This window comes from Antedon bifida, chromosome 1 (genome assembly GCF_963402885.1).
Source record: "Antedon bifida chromosome 1, ecAntBifi1.1, whole genome shotgun sequence".
Classification (NCBI taxonomy): domain Eukaryota; kingdom Metazoa; phylum Echinodermata; class Crinoidea; order Comatulida; family Antedonidae; genus Antedon; species Antedon bifida.
In genome coordinates, this window is record NC_136226.1 from 6558192 (window position 1) to 6570735 (window position 12544).

General features: G+C 34.1%; 4 protein-coding genes across 4 annotated transcripts in view; 3 read left to right on the top strand and 1 right to left on the bottom strand.

Moving 5' to 3' along the window:
• The window catches only part of LOC144839629 (atrial natriuretic peptide receptor 1-like), a 64117-nt gene extending 51802 nt beyond the window's left edge, over positions 1-12315 (bottom strand). The window contains exon 1 of the mRNA XM_078695100.1: positions 12225-12315. The gene's annotated coding sequence lies outside the window, so the exon portion shown is untranslated. The remainder of the gene's footprint in view (positions 1-12224) is intronic.
• LOC144847823 (uncharacterized) lies at positions 110-985 on the top strand. The gene has a single exon (XM_078704386.1). The coding sequence runs from the start codon at positions 110-112 to the stop codon at positions 983-985; it is 876 nt and encodes a 291-aa protein (XP_078560512.1).
• LOC144847899 (uncharacterized) lies at positions 3269-4144 on the top strand. Its single transcript, XM_078704511.1, has one exon. The coding sequence runs from the start codon at positions 3269-3271 to the stop codon at positions 4142-4144; it is 876 nt and encodes a 291-aa protein (XP_078560637.1).
• Positions 9490-10365, top strand: LOC144847969 (uncharacterized). Its single transcript, XM_078704642.1, has one exon. The coding sequence runs from the start codon at positions 9490-9492 to the stop codon at positions 10363-10365; it is 876 nt and encodes a 291-aa protein (XP_078560768.1).
• Positions 12316-12544: the final 229 nt, after the last annotated feature.

Sequence of the window (12544 nt, forward strand, 5' to 3'; positions counted from 1 at the left end):
TCAGGTATTCTCAATGTACTTAATAATGTACAAATTACGTCAGAGTAGGTCAAACATCTGACCAATTCATTATACCTTCATAGTTATTATTACAGATTTGTTAGAAACAATGACTGATCAAGTTCGTGTAATTCTTTGGTGTATTCCGAGGACAGTTTCTACTGCCTTTGAGAAATGTATGAGCCAGCTTGACGACGTGCAGATCATAAATGAGCCGTACGAGTCTGCATTCACCATTGGACCAGAAAGGTTTCCTCCAGAAGAAGGTTTTGAAAAAGAAGCAGATATATTTATAGAGAAATCAAATGCCATAGAGTCGGGGTATGATGGTGGCTGGGAGCCAGACGTGGCAACATACAAGTTTATTAAAGAGAATATTTTGGAGGCGGACTATCCAGACAAGAATGTGGTGTTTGTCAAAGATATGTCATATGCCATTACATGGAAACTTCACATGCTGCCAAAAGGCTATCGCCATGCATTCTTGATTCGTAATCCCATCAAAGTTTTTTCTTCTTGGAAGAAAATGGTGACAAAATTTGAGAAAGGGCGTTCTACAAAACTACCTTTAATAAACAACAACTATGTTGTTCCGAAAAAGTATGGCTTTGGAGAAAGTCTCCAACTATACGAGCATCTTGTAAAGACCGGAATCGAACCAGATCCGGTAATTATAGATTCTGATGATCTTTTGGAAAATCCGGAATTGATTTTAAGAGAGTTGTGTAAACGCACAGGAATTCAATATAATGACGACTTATTGAACTGGGATACAGGCGAAAGTGTTACCCACAAATGGAAGGCTTCTAATGTATATATGAAAGGCCACAAAGTATTCGGTTATTATGACAAAGCATTTGCAAGTGAACGTTTTCACAAACCTGAACCGCCCGCTGATCGTGCGGAACTACCAGAAGATGTTAATATCTGTATTGACGCCGCATTGCCATACTATGAAAAAATGTATGCTCTACGTCTGAAGTGACTAGAAATTGGGTTGCGTTATGCAAATATTGCAAATAAGCACAATAATAATGAAAGGTGAAATAAATTTAATAATTCGCCAAATTTCTGCGTGTCTGTCTGTCCCTGTCTGTGTTTATTCAGGTACTAGGGGTAGCACGGTATTCAAATTCGGTGGGTGAGTGCATCTCGGTATTAGAAACAACGAGTTTGCGTACGTTAGATCGCCAAGGTCAAAAGTCATGGTCAAAAGAATTTTCAAATTACTCTGATTGAGCTAATCTTTTGATCTAAAAATGTTTATTTGGTATAAACCGGGTAAATAAAAAAAATTAATAAAGCTGGTTTAGATAATATTTCAAATGAAAAATATCTCCCAGTTCTAAAAAAAAACTTTTTTCTTCATCAAGGCCATAGTTTATTTATATTTTGTATAGAACATCTTAAATATTCTATAGAAAACATGTGCAACCATTCCATGGAGCTTTTATAGACCTTGTATTGAATGTCTATATAGAGTTTCTACAGTATAAAGGTTTTCTATAGAGTTTCCATACAATTTCTATAGTTTCAATAGCATTTCTATAGAGTTTCCATAGAATTTCTATAGAGTTTCCATAGAATTTCCATAGAATTTCCATAGAGTTTCAATAGCAATGTCTATAAAATATCCATAGAATTTCCATATAAAAGTCTATAGAATTTCCATAGAGGTTTATATAGATTTTCTATAGAATTCTATAGAAAATGTTTTGTAAAGGAAAGCAATTCTGCAGATAGGGTGAGTATGAATTCGATATCAAGGAGGGCGCCAACCAATCAATTATCAAAATTCAAGTTAAAATTTTAAAATTGCTCCGATTTAGCTGAAAAAGTCTTCAAACTTGGTGGGCGAGTGCGAGTTTGCGTCGTCAAGGTCAAAGGTCAAATCTCAAACTATTGAACTATGCAAGTTCTTTAAATTACTGTATAATAATAGAATTGAACTTAATGCTTGTGAGATAGTACGCAGGTTGTTCGAGTACAGCCTTGGACTATTGATAAATCAAATAAATATTTGACTTGGTCATCACTAAACAAAGGAGGTTAGACAGTAATCAGTAGCTTGTAGCATTTCTAGAAAGAAATCGTTTTTAGTCGCGTGCAAGCTCACTATGTCGGTCGGTTGGTCGGTCGGTCGGTAAACACTAACTTGTATATGGTCTTGATATCAGTTTCATCTAGCTAAGTCAATTGAGTATATTCCTTATGGCCAGGACTCGATGTGGTTATGTTTTTCACGGTGCGCAATCAAAAATTACGCGGTCTACGCACGATTTAACGAAATCACGTTTGTAATCGTATCTTCACAAGCATGAATCATAATTAAACAAAATTTGGTACTCATAAATTTCAGGTCATATTTCATCATAATAATAATAATAATAACTGGTACTTGATATAGCGCATTATGCTTAAAGCCTCAAGGCGCTTTACATAGACAGAAACATATAGAAGAATTAAAAAATCAAAAGGCAATACAATCATATGGCAATACAATTACGTGCGTAGCCCATATAACGCAAAAAATGACAGGCTACGCACGTGTAAATTTAAAAAATATAAATGTTACATGTTCAGCAATTTCGGTCGGTCGGTTGTTGGTCGGTCGGTAAACACTAACTTGAGCACGCGACTGCAGCCATGTATATGGCCTTGTTGTGTTTCTTCACAAAATCACAACAAATACAGGTAAACACATACACGGCGGTAATGTTTAATATTTATTTTTATAGTTTATTTTTTCTGTCTAGAACTGATTAAGTTAATTTAAAATTCACTCTCTCTCTTTTTATCATCAGAAGTATAAACAAAGTTGAAAAATAATAGCATTTTTTATAACCACCCGTAATTTAAATAACAAATAGGGCCTACTATTTAATTTGTTGTCTCTTGTCGACTCTACAGCTCACTATGTCGGTCGGTCGGCAAGCACAAGTGATTGTGCTTGCCATGCGGACCAATTAACAAGTAATACCTAGGTTCCTGGACTAACAGTTTGGACTTTGTTACTTATATTAACAAACAAAATATATATATATATATATTTGACTGATTAAACACATTTAATGTCACATGCTTGCTGCGTCGAAAAATATCCTGTAGGTCTACACAACGGAGGTAAACATTTCTTATTTGTTATTTCAATAAACTAAAGGTAAGTTTCAAGTTTAATTATATAAAGGCTCCATATAATGTACTCTATTTCAATTTCATATAGTTATTTAAATAACTTGCTATGAATTGTCAATTTGTTATAGGCAGAATGACAGATCAAGTTCGTGTAATTCTTTGGTGTATTCCTCGTACAGTTTCTACTGCCTTTGAGAAATGTATGAGTAACCTTGACGATGTTCAGATCTTGCATGAGCCGTATTTGTCCACGTTCTCAATCGGAGCTGAAAGGTTTCCTCCAGAAAACGGTTTTGAAGAAGAAGCTGATATGTTTGTAGAGAAATCGAATACCGGATCTTCAGAGTATGATGTTGGTTGGGAGCCAGACGTGGCAACCTACAAGTTTACTAAAGAGAATATTTTGGAGGCTGAATATCCAGACAAGAATGTGGTGTTTGTCAAAGATATGTCATATGCCATTACATGGAAACTCCATATGCTACCTACAGGCTACCGCCATGCATTCTTGATTCGACATCCCGTCAAAGTTTTTTCTTCTTGGAAGAAAATGGTTACCGGTTTTGAAGATGGATTTTCTAAAAAGTGTCCTTTGGTAAACAACAACACAAATGTTCCAAAAAAATATGGTTTTGGAGAAAGTGTTCAATGGTATGAGCATCTTGTAAAGACCGGGATTGAACCAGACCCGGTAATCATAGATGCTGATGATCTTTTGGGAAATCCGGAAATGATTTTAAGAGAGTTTTGTAAACGCACAGGAATTCTGTATAGTGAAGAATTATTGAACTGGGATGCAGGAGAAAGTGTTACACACAAATGGAAGGCTTCTAATGTATATATGAAAGGCCACAAAGTATTTGGTTATTATGACAAAGCATTTGCAAGTAAGGGGTTCCACAAACCCGAAGAACCGCCCATTGACCGCGCGAAATTATCAGAAGATGTGAATGTCTGTATTGACGCCGCATTGCCATACTATGAACAATTATATGCTCTACGTCTGTGAGCATAAACGTCCTTAAGAAAATAAAGAGAATGATTTAAGTTTTTGAGAACAGTAGATAAAAGTTTCTTCCTACATCTGTGTGCCATACAATTATAAGATTATATACAAGAATTGAAAAACTATTAATTTTCTGCCTTAACACGTTCGGTAAACTTCAATCGATGTTACTTTAAAAAATAGTATTATATATTTACTTATATATTTTATTGATGTTCAGGCTGCACACGTGTGTTAAATATATTACTGACAATAATAAACTAACCATATTATGTGAATGTAAAAGATTACTTAATATTGGTCAAGAACATTGTAATTATGAATCTCTAGGCCTAAGAATAAACAAAACACAATAAAAAATGTCTTTGTCTCTTTTTTCAATAAAAACTAGTAGGCCTACAGTGCATTTTCTACCCCTACAGTAAACTGATGCCGCAGGTTATTGGCGGACTGGATCTAAAGCTTATTACTGCGGCAAGGCAGAAATCATGAATAATTCATGGCCTTAATTAGGCTCGTACATTTTACATAATTTCTGCCTTAACCTCATAGGAGAAAAAACTATTTTTCTTTTATAACTTGATGTCTCAGGCAGAAATCATGTATAATGAACGATTAATTATTACTATGTAAAGATCTACTTCTTAAATATAACCTAACCCTCAACTCATTTGCGCCATACAAGCTGGCTTGTCGAAAACTGATACAACAAGCACGAATGTGCGATACTCGGGATACAGCAAAAGAAGCTGTAATGACGTCATAAGACGGGATGTAACGTCACATACACATCAATAACCTCGCTACCAAATACGGCTATATTCCGAAAAGTTACGTCACTTAACAGGAAATGGCATAATTACGGTAAATTGTGAAATCTCAAAGTAATTTTTTGCTATTTACGGGAGCAGAAGTGACGTCACAATATCATAAATAGGGTTTACTGTATATATTCTTATTCTCCAAGTCAAGACCTTTGAAATGACACCAAACACGGCTATATTACGACAAAAATCGTTTGGCACCAAGGTACCATCCTCGAGACGTCATATGGCTGCATCCGGTTTGAAATTGAAAAACCCGGCTCTATAGCTTTGAGGACATGTCCCTGTAGTATACCCATGCCAAATCCCAGCTCAATACTACAACGAATAAGGGAGGAGTAGTACTTTATAAATCGCACTTTTTTCGATTGGTACCATGTTTATGACGTCGTAATTCTGCATCCGGTCGAAGTACAAAAATGTTCTCTCTATAGCTTTGTTCACCTATTACCCTAGTATATGCATGCCATGTTTCAGAGCCGTCAGACGACGCGTAAAAAACTAGTAGGACTAGTTGGCTCAATAGTGTTCAGATGGAGGAAGAAGAAGAGAAGATGAGCGAGTCCTAGACTCGGGTACCCCGAGTAAAAAACTATATGACGATGCTTAAGCTGACACTACAAACTACTTCTAAGAAAGTTGCAATGATCACCACATTTTCACAAAATCTTTCAAATAATAAAATTTTCCTAAAAATAAGCTTCAGCGTGATCACTCATCCGTGAAGTCATTTATACGCCATTTTGTAAAATCACATTAATCATATCTCCGTAACTTTTCATCACATATCAGTTAAATTCAATGTACTTAAACTTCAGGTCAAGGGTAAAAATATTAAAAATAAAAATGTGCGCATACACAAGGTCATGCGTATAAAATAGCGCATTAAAAATTTAAAATGCTTAAAATAACATTTTGATCAATTTAGAGCATGATTTAGGTCATTTGCGAGCTTCAAAAAATTACTGCGCAAAAACACGTATTTGCACGCGCAATACTTACGAAATGTAAAAATACTAATTTTTGTACACATTTTTATTCCATGCACCTTCCTTTGTACATTTACCAAATTTGAGTTCATTCTGACTTAAAATAGCGCTATACGAGCACGTTAAATATGGCAAAATGCGTAAATTAATTGCACAAAAGTGCTAAAAATGGTAAAAAATAAGGCATTTTTAAAATCAAAATAACTCTTCAGAAGTTTCGTCGACCCCCATTTTTTTTTTTATTATCGGGTAGAGTATAAAGTATAGTTATGATTTCATACATCATTAAGAAGAGCTACAAACCATTATGACGTCATGCTATTGTTATTTAAATAAACAACACGATTTTTATATATTTTAAAATCCCATTATACGATTTCAATCATATCTCCATATAATAACACCACCCATATCAACTGAACTCACTCCCATCAATTTCATATCATGGGTTAACATATAACATATTTATGTTCGCGTGCGCGCCATCGTGTTAGCGTTCGCGCATGTACATTTTACACAGAGAGAGCTAGAGGTGACACTCGCTTGTCTCACACATGAATGGAGAATGAAACCTGATCACGCCCTCATCGCGATAACAGTTGTTGAATTGCATGCTGCAGATCTGCTAGAAGCAAAAGGTACGTACCTTAGAAATCTCTTCTCAGCAAATTCGTATTTTATTTTCATCCCGAACAAACAACATTTGTTCATTGTATTGGATAAGTTCCGTTTGTCATTTAGTATTTGGACAACGACAAGTTCAGTAAGTCATTTTGTGGTAAGTTTGTGGAATAGATTATTTATATAATATATAAATCCATCAATAATCAATCTATTTTTAAAATTAAAGAAAGTATCTCATCGTTGATATTCATATATGATTTGATATATTTCGGTTTTATGATATTGTTGCTCTTTACTTTTTATTTTTGTATTGTACTTTTTTATATTACCTTTATAACATTTTATATGTGATTGTTTGTATTTTTTCTTTGTTATGTATTTTAAATGTATTGTTGAATGGATGCTAAATGAATAAATAAAAAATAATTAAAATAAATTATATTATTGAATATGCCGACGAGTCACTAGCGAGCTTCTGTTTCGGGACGGTAGATGAATATGGCGATCTTTTAATGCGGCGCAATGACATTCAGCAGTGACTTTGTCATTGAGCGGCAGCTACACCATCCGGTGACTTGTGCATACGGCGACTTTATAGTTTGGCGACTTTTATATTTTTGAAAAAAAGTCAAAACGTAAGAAAAAAACGACTGTTTCCAAAGTGTTATGAGTCATTTTCAGTAAGTGTCTAAAATCGTGTCCCCATACATTGGTTTATAAACTGAAAATTCATCATTGAACAAATAAAAATTCTTGATTTGTATCATAATCAACATTATTGTTAAAATAATTAATTACATATTAAACTAAAGATAATAACATTGATATTGTTGAATTAGCATAAAAATGTTTTTAGGCAACTTTTGTTGAAATGAAAATATTTTTAACAGTTATGGTCATTCATGATTTTTAAAAATTCAAAATATATCGAAGTACACAGTGCATGTTCACGGTATCTAGCAGGGTATACCCTGTTTTTGCGTCAGTGCAGCGATAATATTTTCTGAAAAAAAATTTATTGGAACATTTAATGACATAAATCATACTAATAATGTTAAAACAAACATGTTTTGATTAGGCCTAGAATTAATAATGAAAATAATTTTATAACTTCAAACCATTTATTTATTATGTTATATCTTTGTTTATTCCCTAACTGTGACGGATATGACAGAAACATTGAACCATGTTTATAATTAAATACGAATAAAATACGAAATGTAATACAGATTGCGCCTACTCTTGCCATGCAATACATATTCATTTATCTGAATAAACTTTTAAAATAAATAATATTCAAACAGGTTTTAAAATTGATTTTTATAAACCTGAAGAGACTCACATAGCGTACATTTAAATTTACTTCGTGCTGTGCATAACAGTACTTCTGTAGGAGGCATAGGACTAATGTATAAATAACTTGGATACAAAAAACTGAACGAGATTTTAAATGAACTTTTTATTACGCATAGCTACATTAGAGAAAATATAAAAACTGTAATATATAAAAAAGATATTTGTTGGTGTTCTTTCTTAATTTTGTCTCCTTTATTTATTTATTTATTTAAGATTAAACAGTATGTCAAAACACCAAAACAGGATCGCCATAAAAAAAAAACCGATATTAATTTTGATTTACATGAAAATATATAATTAGTTAGTCAGTTAAAAACTGTACTTTAAACAGAATACAAATTTAGATACAAATTTCATGTACACAGATAAGCAGTTAATGATGCAGCCACCCACCCGCTTAAATTGTTATGTAAATGTTGATTAGGGCCTCCTAGGCTATATGCCTAATTAAATTTCTCTAATGAAAACAGTAAGCTTTTATGCTAGAGATAAAATAACTAATAACATTCTCTTTTAAAAATTAATTTCTTCTATTTGAATTGAAACAAACATCACAGAAGAGTGGTAATTGGATCTTGATAAGTTAAAGTTTAGGTTTTTCAGTACAGACGTTACAAAATGTCCCAGGGCCTAAGCTGTTTATCGTTGTACAATATTGTCGACATACCATAAAGCTGCCTAATCCTTAAGTCGCCAAATAAAGAAGTCGCCGACAAAGTTATTTAACCAAAACAAAGTCGCTACATGAACAAAATTGTAACCGAATGTTAAAGTTGCAAAGTCACCGCATTAAGTTGCAGCTGAATGGTAACGCCGCATGAAAAAGAAGCCGCCGAATTCTGGAGTGTCCTAGCCGAAGCATAAAAAGTCGCCGCTAAGTACCAAAGTCGTCGAAGTGTTAAGGTCGCCGAAAGAAATAGTGGTCGCCGCATTAAAAGGTCGCCGAAAGTGGCACTCCCGGCGTTCCATAGTATGATGAAGGGGTACTGTCTAAAACGGTGAGCCTCTTTAGACTCTAGGGCTACCAGCGAATTAGGCCTGTAGATGGATTCGATGGATTTCTAGGCAAAGGCCTAATCATTTTACACGACCCACCTCTCTAAAGAGTAATATTTGCAAGATGGCTTCCACTAGGCAAGGCCTAGAATTTAGGGGGCCTCCTCGTAAGCCTAACTTACAACTTGGCCTATCTATACTACAGACAGCGAATTACGATCATTTCAGTGGCGTGTCAATTTAAGTCAATGTTCAATTGTGTAAATCATAGTTAATGGCGCATTCAGCATTATGCGTGCGAAAATCAATTTAAATTGTTCGAATTTACGTCACAAACATTAACCGTGTTAATACTTTTTGGTGTTCTTTAATAATTTTTTATTGCACTTTAAATAGTTTACTATATTAAACAGATCAGATTTGATTCAACAAAACAATACAGTACATAAAATACATTACAAAGATCACCTATAATCCGTCAAAGTGACGAATTATATTCTAGTTTCATATAGTTATTTAAATAACTTTCTATGAATTATCAATATTTGTTATAGGCATAATGACTGATCAAGTTCGTGTAATTCTTTGGTGTATTCCTCGTACAGTTTCTACTGCCTTTGAGAAATGTATGAGTAACCTTGACGACGTACAGGTCATAAATGAGCCGTACGTGTCCGCGTTCACCATTGGGCCAGAAAAGTTTCCTCCACCAGAAGGTTTCGAAAAAGATATAGATATATTTATAGAGAAATCAAATGCCATCGAATCAGGGTATGATGGTGGCTGGGAGCCAAACGTGTCAACCTACAAATTTATTAAAGAGAATATTTTGGAGGCTGAATATCCAGGCAAGAATGTGGTGTTTGTCAAAGATACGTCATATGCCATTACATGGAAACTCCATATGCTGCCTAAAGGCTACCGACATGCATTCTTGATTCGCAATCCTGTCAAAGTGTTTCCTTCTTGGAAGAAAATGTTAAAAAATTTTCAGAAGACACTCTCTTCAGAGTGTTTGGAAACCAATAATAATTTTGTTCCAAAAAAATATGGTTTTGGAGAAAGTTTTCAATTGTATGAGCATCTTGTAAAGACCGGGATTGAACCAGACCCGGTAATCATAGATGCTGATGATCTTTTGGGAAATCCGGAAATGATTTTAAGAGAGTTTTGTAAACGCACAGGAATTCTGTATAGTCACGAATTATTGAATTGGAATGCAGGAGAAAGTGCTACACACAAATGGAAGGCTTCTAATGTATACATGAAAGGCAACAAAGTATTTGGTTATTATGACAAAGCATTTGCAAGTGACCGTTTCCACAAACCTGAACCGCCCGCTGATCGTGCGGAATTATCAGAAGATATAAATGTCTGTATTGACGCCGCATTGCCATACTATGAACAATTATATGCTCTACGTCTATGTGCATAAACTTCCTTAAGAAAATAAAGAGAATGATGTAAGTTTTTGAGAACAGTAGATAAAAGTGTCTTTCGACGTCTGTGTGCCATACAATTTTTAGGAAAATAAACAGAATGATTTAAGTTGGAAATGCCAAATGGTTGATTCAAATTGTTTTCCATCACAAAAATAATTCTAATTTTAATTTGATTCATCTGATTTAATTATAGGTTACTCGTACCAAGCAAGATCGGTGCGAGACTATAGGTAACAGAAATATACAAATGGTATGCCTAAATATTATTATGGAATTTTTCCAACTTCAACTTTTCAAACAAACATGTTCACGCCTTTTATAGCTCTTTATGGGATTGCTAAATATCAAGCATAGACAATATTAATTTTCTGCGTTCGGTAAACTTCAATCGATGTTACTTTAAAAAAATAGTATTATATATTTACTTATATATTGTATTGATGTTCAGGCTGCACACGTGTGTTAAATATATTACTGACAATTATAAACTTACCATATTAAGTGAATGTAAAAGGATTACTTAATATTGGTCGAGAACATTGTAATTATGAATCTCTGGGCCTAATAATAAAACGCAATAAAAATGTCTTGTTTGCTATTTTTTTCAATAAAAACTAGTACAGTGCATTTTCTACCCCTACAGTAAACTGATGCCGCAGTTTATTGGCGGACTGGATCTGAAGCTTTTTACTGCGGCCGCATTATTTATTTTTATAAGGTAAGGCAGAAATCATGAATAATTCATGAGCTTAATGATTTCTGAATAACCTCATAGGAGAAAAATATATTGTTGTTTTAATACTTGATGTCAGAAATCATGTATAATGAACGAGATTAATTATTACTATGTAAAGATCTACTTAAATTCCTCAACTATAAAAAAAACACATCGAAGATACTGGACAGTTGCGCCATACAAGCTGGCTTGTCGAAAACTGATACAAACTAGAAAGCCACTCCGAGAGTGCATACCTCCGCCTACTGTAAAATTCTTCTACATAAGATTTCTCCGGGAAAATATAAATATATATAAATTTGTGTGTGTCTTAATGCTGTTTGTGATTTAGGCTAATTTCACTACAAGCATGTGTATGCGAGTTTGGTGTAATGGTTATGTAACAAGCCTTTCAATTAACAATAGTTTCAGTTGACTAACAATGTGAACAGCAACGCGAAAATCAAACGAGTGAATTTGAAAAGAAATAGTTTTTTAAACTACTCGCATAAAAAAAGGTGCACGTTAAATCAAATTATGTTTTGAAATTACAAATCACAAATTATAACTCTTGCCTCTTGTACAAAAAAGAAGTTTTTTGGACAAGTAGTTCTCGAGAAAATGCAATCTCAGTTTACTTGTTACTTTAAGACTGCTCGCCGGCTATCTTCATCTCCTATATACGGAACATCATTTGGATAATAGAACAAATCACATATCTACACATAATCAAACATCGTATACTCTATCTCTAACAATATTTCAATCTTCTATCGACTAAAGCTGAAGTATAGTCGTTATCTCGGGACCGTTCTATGGTCACCACCAGGTAGGCTTACTTCATCAAGGCTTCTTTGAATGGATGTACTGGTTGGGAGCAGAAAAGCTAGTAGACCATACCCAGTACCGTTTTGATTACGATCAATCGGGAAATTACCTCACGACAAACAGACAAACACACGCGATCGATTACATACACCTCCTTGGTGGAGGTAAATTATTATTATAACTATGACCATGCTTAGGCTTACACTACAAAGTAATTCTAACAAAGGTCGAGGAATTATTTTAAAATAATAATTGTCCATGTTCTAACTAAACAATGCTATAAACACGTTTAATATAACCGTTACTTACATTTTTATGAGAATAATCCAGGCTGTCCATGTTCTGTGTAGGCACTGTATACCCTGGAATGTGATTAGGTCCTTCTTTATTACAGTGATCCGAATATGGCTGACAGAGCTGATACGATTGTGGCCGATAAATGGCCGTTATTCACAATTCCCGGATTAGAATATAAACAGTTATCACCTGAACTGGAGAATGCTCGAGCAGTTAATGCGAGACAGCGTTCTTTCTGGGCGATCTATATACCGAATGTTTCGCAGGTAATAATAAAAATGAATAACATGTGTATTCACCTAACACTGAAGAAAATCAATATTCCAGACTAA

Excerpts from the sequence above, each read along its gene's own strand:
- LOC144847823 (XM_078704386.1), top strand. The coding sequence starts at position 110 with ATGACTGATCAAGTTCGTGTAATTCTTTGGTGTATTCCGAGGACAGTT.
- LOC144847899 (XM_078704511.1), top strand. The coding sequence starts at position 3,269 with ATGACAGATCAAGTTCGTGTAATTCTTTGGTGTATTCCTCGTACAGTT.
- LOC144847969 (XM_078704642.1), top strand. The coding sequence starts at position 9,490 with ATGACTGATCAAGTTCGTGTAATTCTTTGGTGTATTCCTCGTACAGTT.